The sequence below is a fragment of the Dendrobium catenatum genome, unplaced genomic scaffold, assembly GCF_001605985.2.
Source record: "Dendrobium catenatum unplaced genomic scaffold, ASM160598v2 fragScaff_scaffold_1608, whole genome shotgun sequence".
Classification (NCBI taxonomy): domain Eukaryota; kingdom Viridiplantae; phylum Streptophyta; class Magnoliopsida; order Asparagales; family Orchidaceae; genus Dendrobium; species Dendrobium catenatum.
The window spans coordinates 2,049,684-2,066,767 of NW_021320070.1; the positions used below are offsets into that span (position 1 = coordinate 2,049,684).

Genomic DNA, 17,084 nt, shown 5'->3' on the forward strand with positions numbered 1-17,084 from the left:
AAAAATCAGCAAATTGGAAGAATGCCATTCACGTTGGGCATATTATGGAATGATTTTGAGCTTATTTCTATTATCTAGACGATGAGGATAATAAGCTCATTCTTGACAGATTTTGCTTACCCCATCAACGGTCTTGACTTTTGTTTAGACCAACTAATTGTCTTTTTTCTGCTTACAAAGATCATCTTTATTGTTACCATTTCTTCTTTTGTGGAACTTTTTGAGCATTATTGTTTTTTATCTGTGAACTCTGGGTGAAAAAAATGGAGGGTTAGATTAAGTAGTTAACAACTAACATAAAATTTATCAAATAATCATGACATGAAAATCTTTTTTGAATATCAATTCCACTTTAGTCGAGTATGTGTCGAATGACAATGCAGACAGTTGGTGTTCATCTTCTCGTGATTGCAGAAAAGTTCCCCATTATGGTAGAGGGCTGATGTAGTTGTTAGAATAAGAAGGGTTGCCAATGATAAAGGAGAGCGAGTTTTGGATGTCGAAGAGTCATTTTTTTTCTTCCTATTCGAAGGGTAGGGATGAACGTCTATGATGACATATTGTTGAGTTTCGAGTCAATTAAGAGTAAACTCACACACACAACACATACAAAAAGACTCGAACCCAAGACCTCATAGTTGGAAGCATAAGCTCTCAACCAACAAGCCAAGGTGAGCTGCGTAAGGCATCCAAGACGGGAGAATCAATCGAACATGGAAATAATCACAAAATTTCGGCGATTGGAGAGAGGGAATTGCATCTCAGGAGTCACTCAGGTCGCTCGCATGCGAAACATAAGAGTTTGCGCGTGAAGGGGGTGCTCGATGATTTGCTCATTGGGTCCCGCCTGGACCGGGCTAATTTAATTCGGGTATAACATCTTTGATGTATTTTTTTCTCTATTTTTGTACGTGCCAACAAGTATATAATTACCACCTCAATAATTGGCTTTGTCATTTTATTTGTAGGGTTTTAGAAGCAAAATACCTTTTGACCATTTTTTAAATCGGATTGGACAATGAAATAGAAAATGAAGAGGTTCAATGGTTCAATCGTGATAAAATTATATGATATGATAAATATTAATTTTTTTAAAATAAAACATAATTTATTTAATAATGACCCTAAACCCTAATCATAAAAAATAATTGACATATCATTAAAAATTGTCTTGATGGGCATGAATCTCGAGGTAAAAATCAAGTTGAAAGCTTCAAAAATTAAATACCAAACCATATGAACTCTGATTTCATAAAACTTATAATCGAACGAAACGTCTCAAAAATATGAACCAAACGACACAAAATTCAACTTAATCCAAGCCCAAGTGAGTCCAAAACAAAAACCTGAAGCACATTTGGATGGTTCAGTCTATAATTTGGATTACCTAATAATTTTCAAATGTGGCATGCTTATAGTCAAATCGAGCGGCTCGACAAGACAAATCCAACGAGCCCAAGATCGTCGAATTCCGATATCGTTAGAGCCTTCAAATACCTAATAAACGGTCAACAATTAAGGGATTCAACATCAGCCGTCCATTCAAACAACTTCCAAATTTGCCCATGATCTTCCTCTTATTTACTGGTCATGCCACTCTCAGAAAACTATAAAATACCCCTAAAGCAATAAGAGAAGGAAAAGACTCCTCCTCGACCATCGTCGGACTTTCACTCGGTAGTCGACCGACACCAGAATTAAGCAAGGAAGCAAGAATAGAAGTAAGAAGAGAAGGAAGAGACTCCTCCTCGACCACCGTCGGATTTTTCCTAGCAGCCGACCGACGTTAAAGTTATGCCAGATCGCCAAGTAACGTCGGAGTTCTGCCCAACCATCCAACATTGTCAGAATTTCGATATCTATTTGTAACTGAATTTCAACCCGATAGTTATAATCTAATCATCCTCAATTTCAGGGACGAGCCAGCTACTTGTAACTTAAGAAAATACTAGTTGAATCATTTCAACTGGGCGTGACCCTGCAGTTTTTCCCATTCCATGGTTTTCCATGTAAAAATCCTGATGTTTCATTTTTCTTCTGTTTGTGTGCTGGATATTCGCACAATGCTGGGATGAAAATTTTCTAACTCTATCGCCGCGTATATTCTAGCCCACTACAATAATACTTTATTTTTAGGAGAATTCAAGAGTTTTTTATTTTTTATTTGAAGAATTTAAGAGTTGCATTAGCATTATAAAGTGTATTAGGGCATGATACTGTAGAACGAGGAGTGAGCTATTACAAAAAAACTCTAGCTAAAAATAGAATTTCAAGACTAAAGTTTTATGTAATAATTTTCTATCATAGAAACAAAACATTTAAGATTTTAGAATATAATATTTAACTGTAAATTCTTATATCCCCTTTTTTTAAGAAAATATTTATAATATACGATACTATTTTTAAAAAATATTCTACCTATAAAATGAGCTTCAGCCCCCCGTTGGCGGACACGGACACAGGACACTGGCACATTCTTTGCGCGCGCGCTTAAACGTCAACCTGAATACAGAGGGCCTGAGGCCGTCGCGCTTCGAGCAAGGTAGTTGTTTTTCCCGCGCGCTTTTCTTCGCTCCCGTTCATGGGGAAACCTAAGCAGCAGGTCCTCTCCCGCTTCTTTGCCCCAAAGTCGACGTCTCCTCTGGCGTCGATGGAACAAAAATCACCACCGCCACCATCCCCTCCCCGTTCCAAACCCTCACCGAGGATCGCCGCTATCGTCTCTTTTTCCCCGTCCGCAACTTCCTCTAAGCGTTCCCATCCTCATTCGCAAAACCCGTCCTCATGTGCCAAAAAACCGAAACCCTCGCTCCACGAGAAGTTGGTGTCGAAGCTCCTCGATTCTCCCGCTTCCTCCTCGGTTACTCTCCCAAAACCCTCGGCTGAAAACCCCAAATACACTCCACTCGAGCAGCAGGTCCTCGAGCTAAAATCTCAGCATCCAGACGTACTCCTCATGGTAGAGGTCGGCTACCGCTACCGTTTCTTTGGCGAGGACGCCGAGAACGCTGCGCGAGTCCTTGGCATCATCGCTCACGCGGACCACAATTTTCTCACTGCCAGTGTGCCCACATTCCGGCTAAATTTTCATGTCCGGCGCCTTGTTGCCGCCGGGTACAAGGTGGGTGTAGTTAAGCAGACGGAAACGGCGGCGATTAAGGCACATGGGTCGAACCGGCTAGGACCGTTTTCAAGGGGCTTGTCGGCGTTGTATACGAGGTCGACGATTGAAGCAGCGGAGGATATGGGAAGCGGAAAGGAAGACGGGCTGGTGGGTTCGGACGGGAATTACCTTCTCTGTGTTGCAGAGAAGGAAGCTGTGGCTGGATATAAAGGTTCTGATCTGGAAGGTTGTTTTGACGTGAAGATTGGGATAGTTGGAGTGGAGATATCGACTGGGGAGGTCATTCATGGTGAGTTCAATGACAATGTTATGAGATCGGGGCTCGAAGCCGTGGTTTTGAGCTTATCTCCAGCAGAAATCCTTCTAGGAGATCCTCTTTCTGCATCTACGGAGAAGGTATTCAATTTTTCATGGCTCGTTAGTTTTGTGCTGTTATTAAATGTACTGAAAAAAGATTAGTTATTGCTATGCATGATGGCATGATAGAAGGTAGTATGCTAGTTCGAGCCCTCTACTTAACAACGATATGGGAAAACTTAGCTGGAAGTTATGTGAGTCATCATTGCCATTTGGTGCGGCCATGCGTGTGATGGGTTGAAAAGGTAAGCAGTTTTAAGGGTCTCACTCTGGATTATCATGATTATTTTGGTTGAAAATTAATCTGCCCGAGTGGCTCAGTTAGTTTATTCGAGGCCGCTGCCAGGAGGATATTAAATTTTTTACTGAAGAAGAAATGAGTATAACTGGACAATATTATCCCGTTCAGCAATCAAAGGGTAAATAACTTAGTTACTAGATCCGTAGTTCAGCTTACAAAGACTTGTTCTGTGCTTTGATTTAGAAGTTTGCAAGTGGCAACCTTTATTGACGCTGATTTGTCATGCTTCCTTATCATCTTTGCTGGAAACAATTACTGAAATGGTTAACCTAATCATAAATAAAATGAGTGAAAAGAGTCCTTGTCCTTGTCACTGCAGGATGCTGGCGCTTAGAGATTTATTCCGGATCTTTCTAGGACCCATGTTATCTTGTTTTCTTTTCTGCAGTGACAAGCTTGATAAGTTTTATTATTTCTAACATGAAGATATCAATGTTCAGCATTGAAGATATCAATGTTGACCCATTTTGCCTTACATATTACCTTCTAATTCCTTTCAGTTGTCAGAGTTTATAAGTCCTACGCTATCACTTATTGCATCTTTATCCTTTTTTTCCTTACACTCCCTTGTTCTTTTTGTGGAGAGCTTGTTCGAAATGGCCAGATCTGATATGGTTACATTAAATTAAGACTAATGCAGCATGATTTTTTGTTCTAGCTTCATATTACTAAGAATACTTTAATGTTTGCATGCATTATGGACATGATGTGTAAAGACTAAACTTCTTACCCTGATTTATGATATTGGACTTGCTATTAATTTCATCTAATTTCAGTTATCTGTTATGAGCTGTTAATCTAATTTCAGTCATCTGTCATGAGCTGCTAAGGTACGACAATTTAACATTGACTTCCATGACTTCAATTGCTTTTCTACAATTCATGGTTATTGCGGAAGAGCATCTTAGCTTCATTCTTTGTTTGGTAAAGTTGTATTGTGCTGTTTGGTAAAATTGTATTGTGCTGTTTGGTATGATATGAAATCAAAACCCTCAATGAGATGGAGATTCTGTTATACTAGTGTGTTTTCTATGGTGTGTAGCCATGGAGGAGGCAGAATGTGTATTATAGTGCTTTTTGTTCATGTTTCCCACACAATAGCAAAATTTTGTTTGCCGTTCTCGAGCATATCAAGTGATAAAAGTAATTTTGCCATTGCACTTATAATCATGCTATGGCGTTGGGAAAAAAATTTTTGATGTCAATTTTCAGGCCCGTTTTTGCAAGAAGAGCAACAGTGGCAGTTGTGATAAGCATCCTACAGCCCTTTGTTCATTTTTTGCAGAACTGTTTTTGTTTTCCAGTTCAAGCCTTTGTCAAATTCTCAAAATATTTTCTTCTTCTAGTTGTTGTTTGAGACAATTTTCTTATATTTATAGTCAATTAAACTATCACAATAAATTGCTTATTTAACCTAGTTGGAGTTGGATTTATGCATCTTTCTTATCTGTTTTTACCTGAAAAGAACTTTAATTATTGATGTGCTATACGTTCAAATTATCCTTTAGCTGCTGTTGGCCTATGCTGGACCTGCATCTAATGTTCGAGTTGAACGAAGTTCCCGAGACTGTTTAAATGATGGGGGTGCACTTGCTGAAGTGATGTCCTTATATGAAGAGGTGGCTGGGGATACCCCAAATGTGAAAAATGTTGAAACAAATTTGGACATCAGGAGAGGGAGAGACGATTCCAGTGGGATTGAGGTGAGTTCTTAAAATATATCCTTTTCTTTGATTGTGTTTGTGGCAGGATTACAGCATATGATTCTAGTTTAATTTTTATTTACATTTCTTATGAAATTTTATTTTGCATGGAAATGTCTATTTTCTTATCTTGGCATTTAATTATACTGAAAGAGCTTCTTATTTCATTTTAGGGAATTTTAGCCATGCCAGAACTATCTATCCAAGCATTGGCATTATCCTTGCGATACCTTAAAAAGTTTGGTTTGGAAAGGATTTTAATCATGGGTGCTTCTTTCCGGCCTCTCTCTAGTAATGTTGAGATGACGCTATCGGCAAATACACTTCACCAGTTGGAGGTAATTTTAAATTTTATTGGTTAGCATAATAGAGTAAAAAAAAAAAAAAAAGGTTTAAATGGTTTGCTTTCCAAATACTGATGGTAATCAAAATTTTCATTGTCAAGCTTGATTGTAATATAAAAGAAATTAGGGAAATAATTTTTTTTTAATTATTTGTTTTCTGTTTGCTAGAGACATGCTATAAAACAATGCTATTTATGTACTCAGACATATATGCTTCTAACATGCATATTCTCTTTTGATATGGGATCCACCGATACAGAATCCAGATGAGCGTTACTGGTTAGCCATTTCCTTGATGCTGGAAGATTTATATTTTCATGGATCAAAGGTTACCTGGCTGTTGTTGGCAATAATGAAAATAATAAATGCCAATAAATTAATCAATATTGAAGAAAAAAAAAGAAGAAGAAGAAAGCTTATCATTTGCTTGAAATTTTGTAAATGAAAATTTTCTCTCTTTATCTTATTTTAATGACCCCTATAGATGGTATATGAAAAGAAATGAGAAAAGAGAGGAAAAATGTTTAAATTTTTGAATTAATTTTAATTCAAAATAATTAATTACAAATTTATGGACGTTTTGGAAAACCACCAGCCCACGTCTCACAATTATCCTTTGTTCTGATTCGTAACTCCTTAATCTGTTCGGCTAAAAAAAATGACGAATGAAACTCTAGCCCTGTGTGAAAGAAGGAGATCCCCTGCATCTCTACTTCACGCAAAAAACTCCCATCCTCTTGTCTTTCCTATACACACGCGAATGCATAGTTCACGCTTCTGACGCTCCTCGACCTACTACATAGGGGTGTCAAAACAGGTCAACGGGTCAACTTGGGGCGCAACTCGAATTGAGTCGGGTCCAAATGGGTTGACCCTAACCCGATCCGGTTTTGCAAATGGGTCAAACTCTCCAACCCATACCCGACTTGTGCGAGTTACCGAGTTGACCCAACCCGACCTGCGAACCCGGTTTTGCGTGCAGAGATCCCGGGATGGTGAGTCCTTCTAATCCGGATCGAGCGTTGGTGTGCTTTGTCTAAATCCGCGATCAGCAATGTCCGGGATCAAGAGGCCGTATGTGTGTTCGTGATCGAGCCGTCGAGCGTGATGAAATATGTTATGGCTTATAGGATGTTAAAATTGGTACATTGAAAATTATTGGTATACCCTAGATGATTGAACCATGAGATTTTGATTGGGTTACCTTCATCTCTCATAAACCTCATTAATCGAAACAAATCTTAGATGACTTAGCTTATCAATATACTCTAGGAAGTATATAGGAGATCAGGCTAGCAATGCTTTAATCTCAGTTTCTTTAATTGAGGGAAAGAGTAAACATCTATTATCTTATCTCAATAATGGGTTTTTTTTTTCAACTAGTCAAGCTCTCGTGGTTTTCTTGCTTTTCTAGATTTTTCATGTAAAAAATTTGGTGTATTCTCTGAACTTTTTTTTTTATCTATGTGCCTAATGATCTTCATGCAATACTAAGATGATAAACTCTTATTCTACCACCACAACTTTTCCAGCATGTAATAGTTTGATGTTGTTTATTGGAAACATTCTTAACATTCTACAAAGACTTCTCCAATGGCTGATAGATGTAACATCCACTAGAATGGAATCTACGACTCCACTCATCAATCCAAGAATCTATCCCATAGTCAAGGATGACATAATCTTGCTAGTGAAGGACTCCTAAGCTGTTCCTTGGATTATCGGATTCAATTAATGGAAGGGCATCATGCTCAAATCCTTTAGTTCTTAGAGGAGATTGGACAAAAGATAACGCCCTCATAGTACGATGGAATTCACTTCCACAAAGTCAACAAGAAGCTTGGGCTAGTTAGCTAGTCAATTTTAGGGCACCCCTGGAGGGCCGCCTAATTTTCGTGCTGCAGTTTATCCTCCATTATAGCTTCAACATGATTTCGTTGACATTACTAGTTCAACCCATCCTTCTTGTGCTGTGCGACTAGCCTATAATCCCCCTGTAGCTTAGGTGAACTTGATGTAATCTTGCCTTGTTTACACCCCTTGTGATATCATAAGAGACATACCTCAGCTCCTTGTTTAGGAGTAATTCCCATTAAGGAATAGAAATCAGTTTACTACTCACTGCAACTTTTTGGGGGTAGAAATGGCTGATTTCACTCGGTCTATTTTTTTTTTAAATTTTCTTCTGATTTATTTTCTTATTGCATTCTTGTTTATGTGGAATTCTCGTATTTCTGTTTGCATTTGAAGAAAAGAGCAGAAAAAGCAGACTTCTGATACTTGCGTGAGTTAATTAACTGGTAAACAATGATTGCCTGATTGCACTAACCTCCGAAATATATGTATATCAAGCAACTTAGAATTATCAATTTCATTTGCCATCTTTTTGTGAGCTAATGTTAAGCTGGCTTCTGGCGCTTGCGTTATGGTCCAACTCAAATGTTATGCTGAGTGAATATGTGGTGAACAATGATGCAGATTGCACCGTCCTCTGAAAAATAGTTAATTTTATTTTGTTAATTTCTGTTGAAAGAATAAGGTAGTGAAGGCAGACTTCTGATACTTGCGTTATGTTTTAACTTAAATAGTAAGCCGAGTGAATACATTGTAAACAATGATGCAGATTGCACCATCCTCTGAAATATTGGTACATCTAGCGACTTGGAAATGTCAATTTCTTCAGTTAACTTCTTGATTACGGACCAACTTTTTAAATTTTGTATAATTTGTTTAATACAATAGATTAGATCAAGTTGCCGTTTTGACTAGATATAATCCATGAGAAGCTTTTCAGGTCTTGCGGAACAGCTGCGATGGTTCTATTGAAGGTTCATTGCTACATGCTATGGATCACACTTGTACTTCATTTGGTTCAAGACTTCTGAAGCACTGGGTAAGCCATGAACATGGTCGGAACTGGTCATTCGTTTGATTCTAGTTTTGTTTATCTGTGAGGTGCTTTTAACATTATTATAACTTAACGATTCTTTTTGCTGAAAGATTAAGCCAGGAAAGTGAAATTGTATTAATCAACTTAACTATTGATTGATACGCACAACATGTGTGGATATGTACATGCATGTCAGTGCATGTTTGCTCGTATAGTTGATTTATGGAGATCTGTGTCTGTCGCATGGTTGATTTTGCACTCTGCCGTAAAATGTCAGTTACACTTTAGGTTTGAATCTGCTAATTATTTGAAATTGATTTACCTTTTTTTTTATTCTGTAGGTTACTCATCCATTATGTGAAAGAAACTCCATAATTGCACGTCTTGATGCAGTTACTGAAATCGCAGATTCAATGGGGTCTTGTAGAGGTTTAAAAGAAGAAACTTCATGCAATGAAACTAGTTCTATACTTTCAGAAGTTTTAAAGATGTTGGGGAAGTCACCAGATGTACAACGTGGGATAACTAGAATTTTTCACAGAACTGCTACAGCAGCTGAGGTTCTTTAGCAATCATCCGTTCTGAATCTCTCATATATATTAGAGGCTAAGTGTTCAATGGTCTTGTTAAATGCAGTTAAGAGTTATTTGAATTATTACTTCTAGATTTTATTTATATTTTGATAATCAGGTTAAAGTAAAAATTTTCAAATTAGATTAATGAAATTAAAATTTCTTAGGCGAGCAGAGATTGATACATCTAATTCAAAATTCTAGAATGAATGTAAGCTAAGGGGATAAAATTTATAGGATGGTGAGAGTAAATAAATTTAATAATGTGAAAAATTCGAAGCATAGTACAAGTGAATTTGACATAGTACAAGAAAATTTGATTTTCATCTTTTACTTTTTTATTCCTTTTCTTTTAGGTAAATGTAATTTCAATTATTATTTTCTTGCCTTCTCGTCTGTAAATTTAGATTTTGTTTTATATATATATATATATATATATATATATTTACAACAAAATGTTTCTGTATATGAAAAATAAGATTGGCTTGAAGTGTATCTTGCATTTTGAATAAATGCAATAGTTTTTTTTTGTTGATAGTGAGAAATGCAAACCTGAGAACGTGAGTTTAAATCTTTTCTCTTCCATTTTGTGCATGATTAACCACCGTTTGCTGTCGCTCCCAAGGTAGTTTTTTGACTCTTGTTCAGCACTCCTGTTGCAGCAGGATCGAATAGGTATTTGTGTCTAAGCCCAAACTCCATTTGGGGACAGAATAACAACAAAATAAAATGAAACTAGATAAAAATTATACAACAAAAGAAGGCGCTGAACTTTTCCTGCTCTTCCCCTTGTTAAAAATGAAAGCATTTATTTTATTTTTTATTGTAAGCTGGCCTGATTTCCATTTTTTTTACAGTGCATCACAATTTCAATGATGTTGGAATTAGTATTGTGATCTATTTCAATGCAAAAAAGATGGGAGCATTATTCCAATGTCTCCCATGTTTTTTTTTTAATCCTTGTAAAAGAATAAAAAAAAACGTTTCTGTATTGCTCTAATGTTTTACCTGTTACATGATAGAAGGTGAATTCTAGTTTTTCAAGCCTACACCTTGTTTTTTCTTTTGTCCGTGCAAGGTTGTCGAACGCAATTGAATAATTAGACTCGGAACATAAGTCAATTTCTTAATGTGGGCTTTGATAAGTCATGCCTTTGCTTTGCTGAGACAGTTTTAGATTTTTTGGGTCAACTTTTCAAAAGCCAGATAATGCACTAATTAGAGACTTTGCTTGCATTTTTCGAGGACTTTATGATATGGTTTAAGTTTCTTAAAGCATAAGATCTTCTGATTAATTATCCCTTTCGGTGATAAGAGAGAATTTTCAATTAATGCAAGTTTTTAGAAGCTAAGGGGCTATTTGGCAACAAGTAGGATTTAGTAAATTCTGTAAATCCGAATTTAGTAAATCCTAGGTATGTTAAGTCATGAAAATTGTTTAGCAAGATAGTTGTTAAATCCTATGAAACTATTTGACAACGTAATACAGGATTTAAGGTGGTTAGTTCTTCTAAAAATTAAATTTATCGTATATTTAATTTAATTTATGTGTTAAGTATGAGTTAATTATTAATTTCAAATTTAATTAGCATCAATAAATTATAATGATAAATAATATAATTAGAAGCTAGCTTAATTATCAAATAATTTAACTAAATATTTAATACTAATTATTATAGTACTTATCAAATTACTCATTTAAGTGTTAATTTAATAAGTATTTGATATCTAATTAATTAGTTTATTATTTTTTTGAAATTTAACTAATACACTTGCTAATAATTTAATTAATTATTCAAGTATTATTTTATTAGTTTTAATTATTCATTATAATATTAATTATCTCGTTAATTATAATATTTAACTACTCATTAATTATTACATTGTTAATTATATAATTAATAATTTTAATTTTAAATTATATTTATTAAGCAAATTATATTAAATTTTAATTTATAATTATTTAATTAAACTAGTTTAAAATATTTATTTATACTACTAATTACTTAATTAGCCTAATTAATTATTAATATTTAAATTATATTAATTAAGCTAAATTAAATTTAATTCTCATTTGGATGGTTGGGTGTCTAGGATTTGAGTTTTAAATTTAATTTATATAGTAAGTACAATATGGATGGTAGGTAGTTATAAATTTTCTAAATTAGATTTATTTCTAATCTCATAAATATGTCGAACTCGCAAATTTATCAAATTCGATTTACTGCAAAAAGGTGTTATAGACAGATTTATTCTGCCGTGAGATTTATGTCGAGTTAAAACTGTGTTTGGCAGGATTTATGCTAAAGCGTGCTCAAATCCTATTGTCAAACAAGCCTAAATGCTTCACTTATAATAGTAGCAAATTTGATTAATAATTGAGAAATTAACTATCATGAAATTAAAATGTCTGGTGGGAGAAATGATGAAGAACTCAATCAAGATCATATGGTTCAGTTGGCTCGGTTGCTATGAGTCCTTGTTTACTTGGTCTAAGGAGGTAGCCAACCCAACCTGATCGAGTGATCCTTGTCTGTAGCTTTGTGTTGTTTTGTCCAAGAGAACCTTGTAGATTTGGGGTAGATGTTTGTCTAAGTGCATAAATTAAGTCGACATTAGCTAACACGAGGATTTATACTCCATCAGGTGTACCATATGATTCATTTCTCAAGGGTTTTTAGCAATTGGAGAACTTATGGGCCCTGACTGTGACCATAATTTAATGATGTCATTTTGTACAAAAACTATCTGGTTAGAGGACTCTTAGTTGTAAGATCATTGATTAGAGGACATTTAACACGTCATTATTGGTGAGAGAACGTTTGAGAATAAATTGTAGCAATATGCTTGACAAAATTTGGCTCCCTGTGAGTTGTGGTAATTCTCACATTTGCCACCCTATAAAAAAAGTTAAGAATATTGGATGAATTATGCTTTAAGTGATATGGTGTATATTTTACTTCTGAATTTTCACATTTTGTAATTTTTGAGATTTTTAAATTTTATGTTTGGATGTGCCTTGAAGTATATCTATATTGGGGTCTAGGGGCTTTTTGAAAATAAAGTCCTCTTAGGTCTAGGGGCTTTTTAAAACGGTAGTATCTTTATTAACTTATTAGAAATAACTTTTAAATTCGATTTAAATGAGAATTTGATTCTTAAGAGGACAATAGAGAAAAATAATTCATGCAGCCGACCCCATGTAGTGGTACAAAGGCTTGATGTTGTTGTTGTTGATGATGATGATGATGTGTCATGCACGATTTTTTATTCTTTTTTGCATTTTTTATCAAATTGTAGGCTTTTTGATGCAGCTAAATTGTGCATTTGCAAATTGTGCATTTGCATGCTTTTTAATATACTTATGTGCTGTTCAATGTGTCCATGTTGATGCTTTTCTATGTATTTACATAGTGTACTATTGTACGTGCATGCTTTTAAATGAATTGATGCACTTTTGATGCTCTTATACAATGTAGTTGCATATTTTTTGATGCATTTTCATAGTATATTTATATATTTTTAATGTACTTGCACATTTTTTGATGTATCTACATGGTAAATTTATACACCTTTTAATGCATTTTCATAGTGTACGTGCACATAGGTTGCACATTTCTTTGTGCACCTATGTTGTTTGCTTGCATGCCCTTTGATGCCTTTACATGACACATTTGTGCGATTTTAGAACGGTAGCACACTTCGTGAGGCAGCTGCATGCTCCTCGGGGTAGCATGCTTGAATTTGAAAATTATGGTGATGTGTGGTTAATTTGAAATATTCAAATTTTGCTTATTTGCGCGAGCATTTATTGTTGAGATGTGCTTAAATTTTTGTTTTAAGAATTTAAAATATGTATTATGTCTATTTGTGCTCCTCGGGGTAGCATGCTTGAATTTGAAAATTATGTTGTGATGTGTGGTTAATTTGAAATATTCAAAATTTGCTTATTTGCGCAAGCATTTGTTGTTGAGATGTGCTTAAAATTTTGTTTTAAGAATTTAAAATATGCATTATGTCTATTTATGCTCCTCGGGGTAGCATGCTTGAATTTGAAAATTATGTTGTGATGTGTGGTTAATTTGAAATATTCAAATTTTGCTTATTTGCGCGAGCATTTATTGTTGAGATGTTCTTAAATTTTTGTTTTAAGAATTTAAAATATGCATTATGTCTATTTGTGCTCCTCGGGGTAGCATGCTTGAATTTTGAAAATTATGTTGTGATGTGTGATTAATTTAAAATATTCAAATTTTGCTTATTTGCGCGAGCATTTATTGTTGAGATCTGCTTAAATTTTTGTTTTAAGAATTTCAAATATGCTTTATGTCTATTTGTGTGCGTTAAGAATCTGGTGACGTTGAGGTGAATATGAATCTTGTTATATGTTTTATATTTTCCTTTATTCTTTTTACATATGTAGACCTTAGTGATTCGGGCCCACAAGGAATTGCTCTCCCACCTATAAATATGAAGGGTTAGGTTATTCATTTTCACATTCAAATTTATTGTCTGGGTTCTTGCGAATCTTGAGTGTGACAGCGAGGTTTCGAGATATTTTATTCATTACAAGTTCCTAACATCCTGTTTTAGTTCAAATCTTATCTTTGTTTATAGTGTTGTACGTTACATTTGAAGTATTCATATCGTTTAATTTTTTAGTTTGGTTTTATCATTTTCATTTTTTAGTTGAATTTTTGTTCACAAGTTATTTTCATTATGTTCTTTTTTGGTCCTCTATCAGTGTAAATTTTGGATTTGCATCCTCTATCAGTATACATTTTGGCAGTCTCCTGATGTTTCCCTCACTTAGGGGGCATCTATAGGTAGTTTAGGCTTGCCCATCATGTCAAAAGAAGTGTGCATAGTCGGTCTTTGAAGACACTGCAGATGGAATTTTCAAAATCTATTGTGCCAAGAAAGACTCATATGGGGGTACCTGCAAGAGAGTTTGTAATACAATATGTTTATTCTTGTCATGCTAAGTAAAGCGCACACAAAACTTATTGTCAAGAGTGTCATCTACGACTTTCCCCGGTCATGCTAAAAAAGTACGTGAAGGTTCCGTTTGTTCCACCAAATGTGTTACAATCGAGATTTTTGAGAATTTTGAGTGTTTCATTTTCTTATACCTGCACATAAAGAGTCTTTGAAGATGCAACGATAGTGAGGAGTTTTAGAGAAAAAAATTTACACTTCTCTCTAGAGAGAGAAAGGGGGAGACTTTAGAGAGAGAAAGTGAAAGAGATATTTTTTAGTTCTCTGTTTAGAGAGGGGAAGGGCTAGTGAGTGGGTGAGATGGGGGGTTGTTTGGTCAAGAGAGAAACAGGAGAAGATAGGATTCACTCTATTTTTGGGAGAGTGGTTTTGTGAGAGAATTGTCTTTCTATTTCATAGAGAGAAATGGAAGAGGGAGGGAGAGAGAGAGAGTAGCAAGAGATAAAGAGGAGTGAGGGAAAGGGTGTTGGGGTGCCGTCCAGCATGAGATTCAAGGTGAAAGAAAAATGAGTAGGTGGTTTGGAGGTGTTGGGAAATTTGGAGCTGCGGGTGATGTGCCACCAATGGTGTTGGATAGAGGGTGAGGAGTTGTCGGTAGTGATATCATATGTGAGAGGAATTGTGTGTAGGAGCTTGTTGATGTATGTTAGACCAGTCACTGGATCGATCTAGTCGGTCTATATGAGACTAGCCTGTGTTTACCAAAGGCGGAACAGGGATTCCGCCTCCCAGGTTCCCACCACAAGCCGTGGGGTCCATTAGCCGTAGATTAGGAGGGAAAATTCAAAATAGGGGCTGTTTAGGGATTTCCTTTTTGATTGTATGCTTTAAGTAGGAAAATTTCCTAGGGTTAGGGCATCTTGTGTTTTGGCTGATTTCAGTATTTCTCTTTGGTGATTTGGGCTCTAGCCGTCGGCTAGGGATTGGGAGAGCCGGATCTTCCTCTCGAATTGAAGATTTATTGTGCCTTATTTCTTTCTTTCCATTGTTTATCAATTAAAAGAAAAGTTCTACTACGTTTTATCCATTATTCTTCTCAATCGCTGTTTTCATCTTTGCTGAAATTCAATTTCAGCCACCAATTTTCATGTGTTTCTACAAGTATTTCCTATTAATGTTCTTCAAAGAGAGATCATAATGAGGGAAGATAATGTGCAGGAGATGAGTGTCGACAAGGTTCAAAGGGTGTTCGGCGACAATTAGGGAGATCAGTGTTGGAAGAGAAGGGCTGTGGAGGAGGAGGCAGGTAAGGTTGTTTGTTGTGTGGAGGCTTAAACTAGAGCCAAGGGGGCTCTACGTTATGCAAACAAAGAGGAGAACTGAGCAAGGTTTTGGGGAGGCGAGGATTAAGAATTTTTTTAATCTTTTGTTTAAATTGATTTTTATTTAATCTGGCTTCTTTTAAAAATAAAATAAAATAAAATAAATCAGAGTAAGACCAACTAAAGGTGAGTCAACTTCTCATGCAAATTCTCATCCCTCATACACCTCGAAATATGTACTCTCACCTTGGATGGTGGCAAAATTTTCTTTTAGCTTTCGTCAAACAACCAAGGTAATATGTGTATCTTTTATGATAATTTTGACACGCCATAAGGGTCTGCGTAGTTCGTTTTGTGAATGGACATGTCACATCTGTTGTTTTGACGTCTTTTGTCGCGTTTGATCAAAGTGCATGTCATATAGCCTTTTTGGATAAATTTGAAATTCCGAAAGCATCAGCATAGTCTTTTTTGTTAACAGTATTCGAGCTACATTTACTCGACAATGCATCCATTTGACTTTTTTATTGTGCCAAATCAAATCGATAGTAGGCGCCATTCTTTGGTGATTTTAACACTCTGGACACATTGCCGCAGCCTGTTTTGCAAGTGGGTGATGTTTGGGCTATTTCAATTGTGGTCATGATGTTTCAAACCTGTTTCGCAATACATCTTTATGCCATTGTTTTTGTCTTGTTTGCCAGATGAAAAAGGAGGTTAACATCTTAGAGGGATTAAACATTCTAATTGACCTAGTTTTTTTTTGAAACTGCACTGTTCGTGATATGAATATTATTATTTTAAGGGTAGGCCAACAATGCTCTTTTGACATCTTTTGATTGATAGGTTTGGTGTTGATATAATGGCTTGCATTTCTTGATGTGGAACTCTTTAGATTCTTGCTTTGTTTGTTTCTTTTGTGATTTTAGCACTAACAGCTTTTTCAGCATTGCAGTTCGTTGGGGCCATCCAAGCTATCCTCTTCTCTGGCAAGCAATTACAGAAGCTTTATGCTGAAGATGACGAAAATAATGTTACTAGAATTGTGAAATCTGCTCTTCTGAGAAGGCTAATTTTGACCGCATCATCAACTACTTTAATTGCTCGAGCTGCACAGCTTCTCTCCTCTCTTAACAAGGATGCTGCTAATCAGGGTGATATGCTCAATTTGTTCAATACTTCTTGTGGTCAATTCCCAGAGGTAGGCTATTGCATTGTCTCCAATTTTTTTTTTTTTTTTTTAATGTTTTTACCACAGGTTGCTAGCAGCCAAATAGCTGTTCAAATGACCAAAGAAAAGCTTGATTCATTAATCATTCAGTACCGAAAACAGCTTGGAATGCGGAATTTAGACTTCACCAGTGTCTCTGGAGTCACCCATTTAATTGAAGTAATTCCAAACAGAACCTTACAGCAAGCTAAAATGCTTATTTTATCTTGGTTTTTTATGCATTAGACTGTCTAGATGTTCCTGTGCACCATGTTTGATGTTATGTGGCTCAAATAAAAAATTGTGTTTGCTGTAGATTCTTC

General features: G+C 35.6%; 1 protein-coding gene across 2 annotated transcripts in view; it reads left to right on the plus strand.

The window, feature by feature from the left end:
* The first annotated feature begins 2,458 nt into the window (after positions 1-2,458).
* Positions 2,459-17,084, plus strand: part of LOC110099820 (DNA mismatch repair protein MSH3) — a 41,717-nt gene continuing 27,091 nt past the window's right edge. For both annotated transcript variants that reach the window (XM_020827110.2, XM_020827111.2), the window contains exons 1-7: positions 2,459-3,520; positions 5,291-5,485; positions 5,659-5,823; positions 8,624-8,722; positions 9,061-9,279; positions 16,507-16,752; positions 16,810-16,941. In XM_020827110.2, the coding sequence (XP_020682769.1) occupies positions 2,582-3,520; positions 5,291-5,485; positions 5,659-5,823; positions 8,624-8,722; positions 9,061-9,279; positions 16,507-16,752; positions 16,810-16,941 (1,995 nt within the window). In that variant the 5' untranslated portion in view covers positions 2,459-2,581. The remainder of the gene's footprint in view (positions 3,521-5,290; positions 5,486-5,658; positions 5,824-8,623; positions 8,723-9,060; positions 9,280-16,506; positions 16,753-16,809; positions 16,942-17,084) is intronic.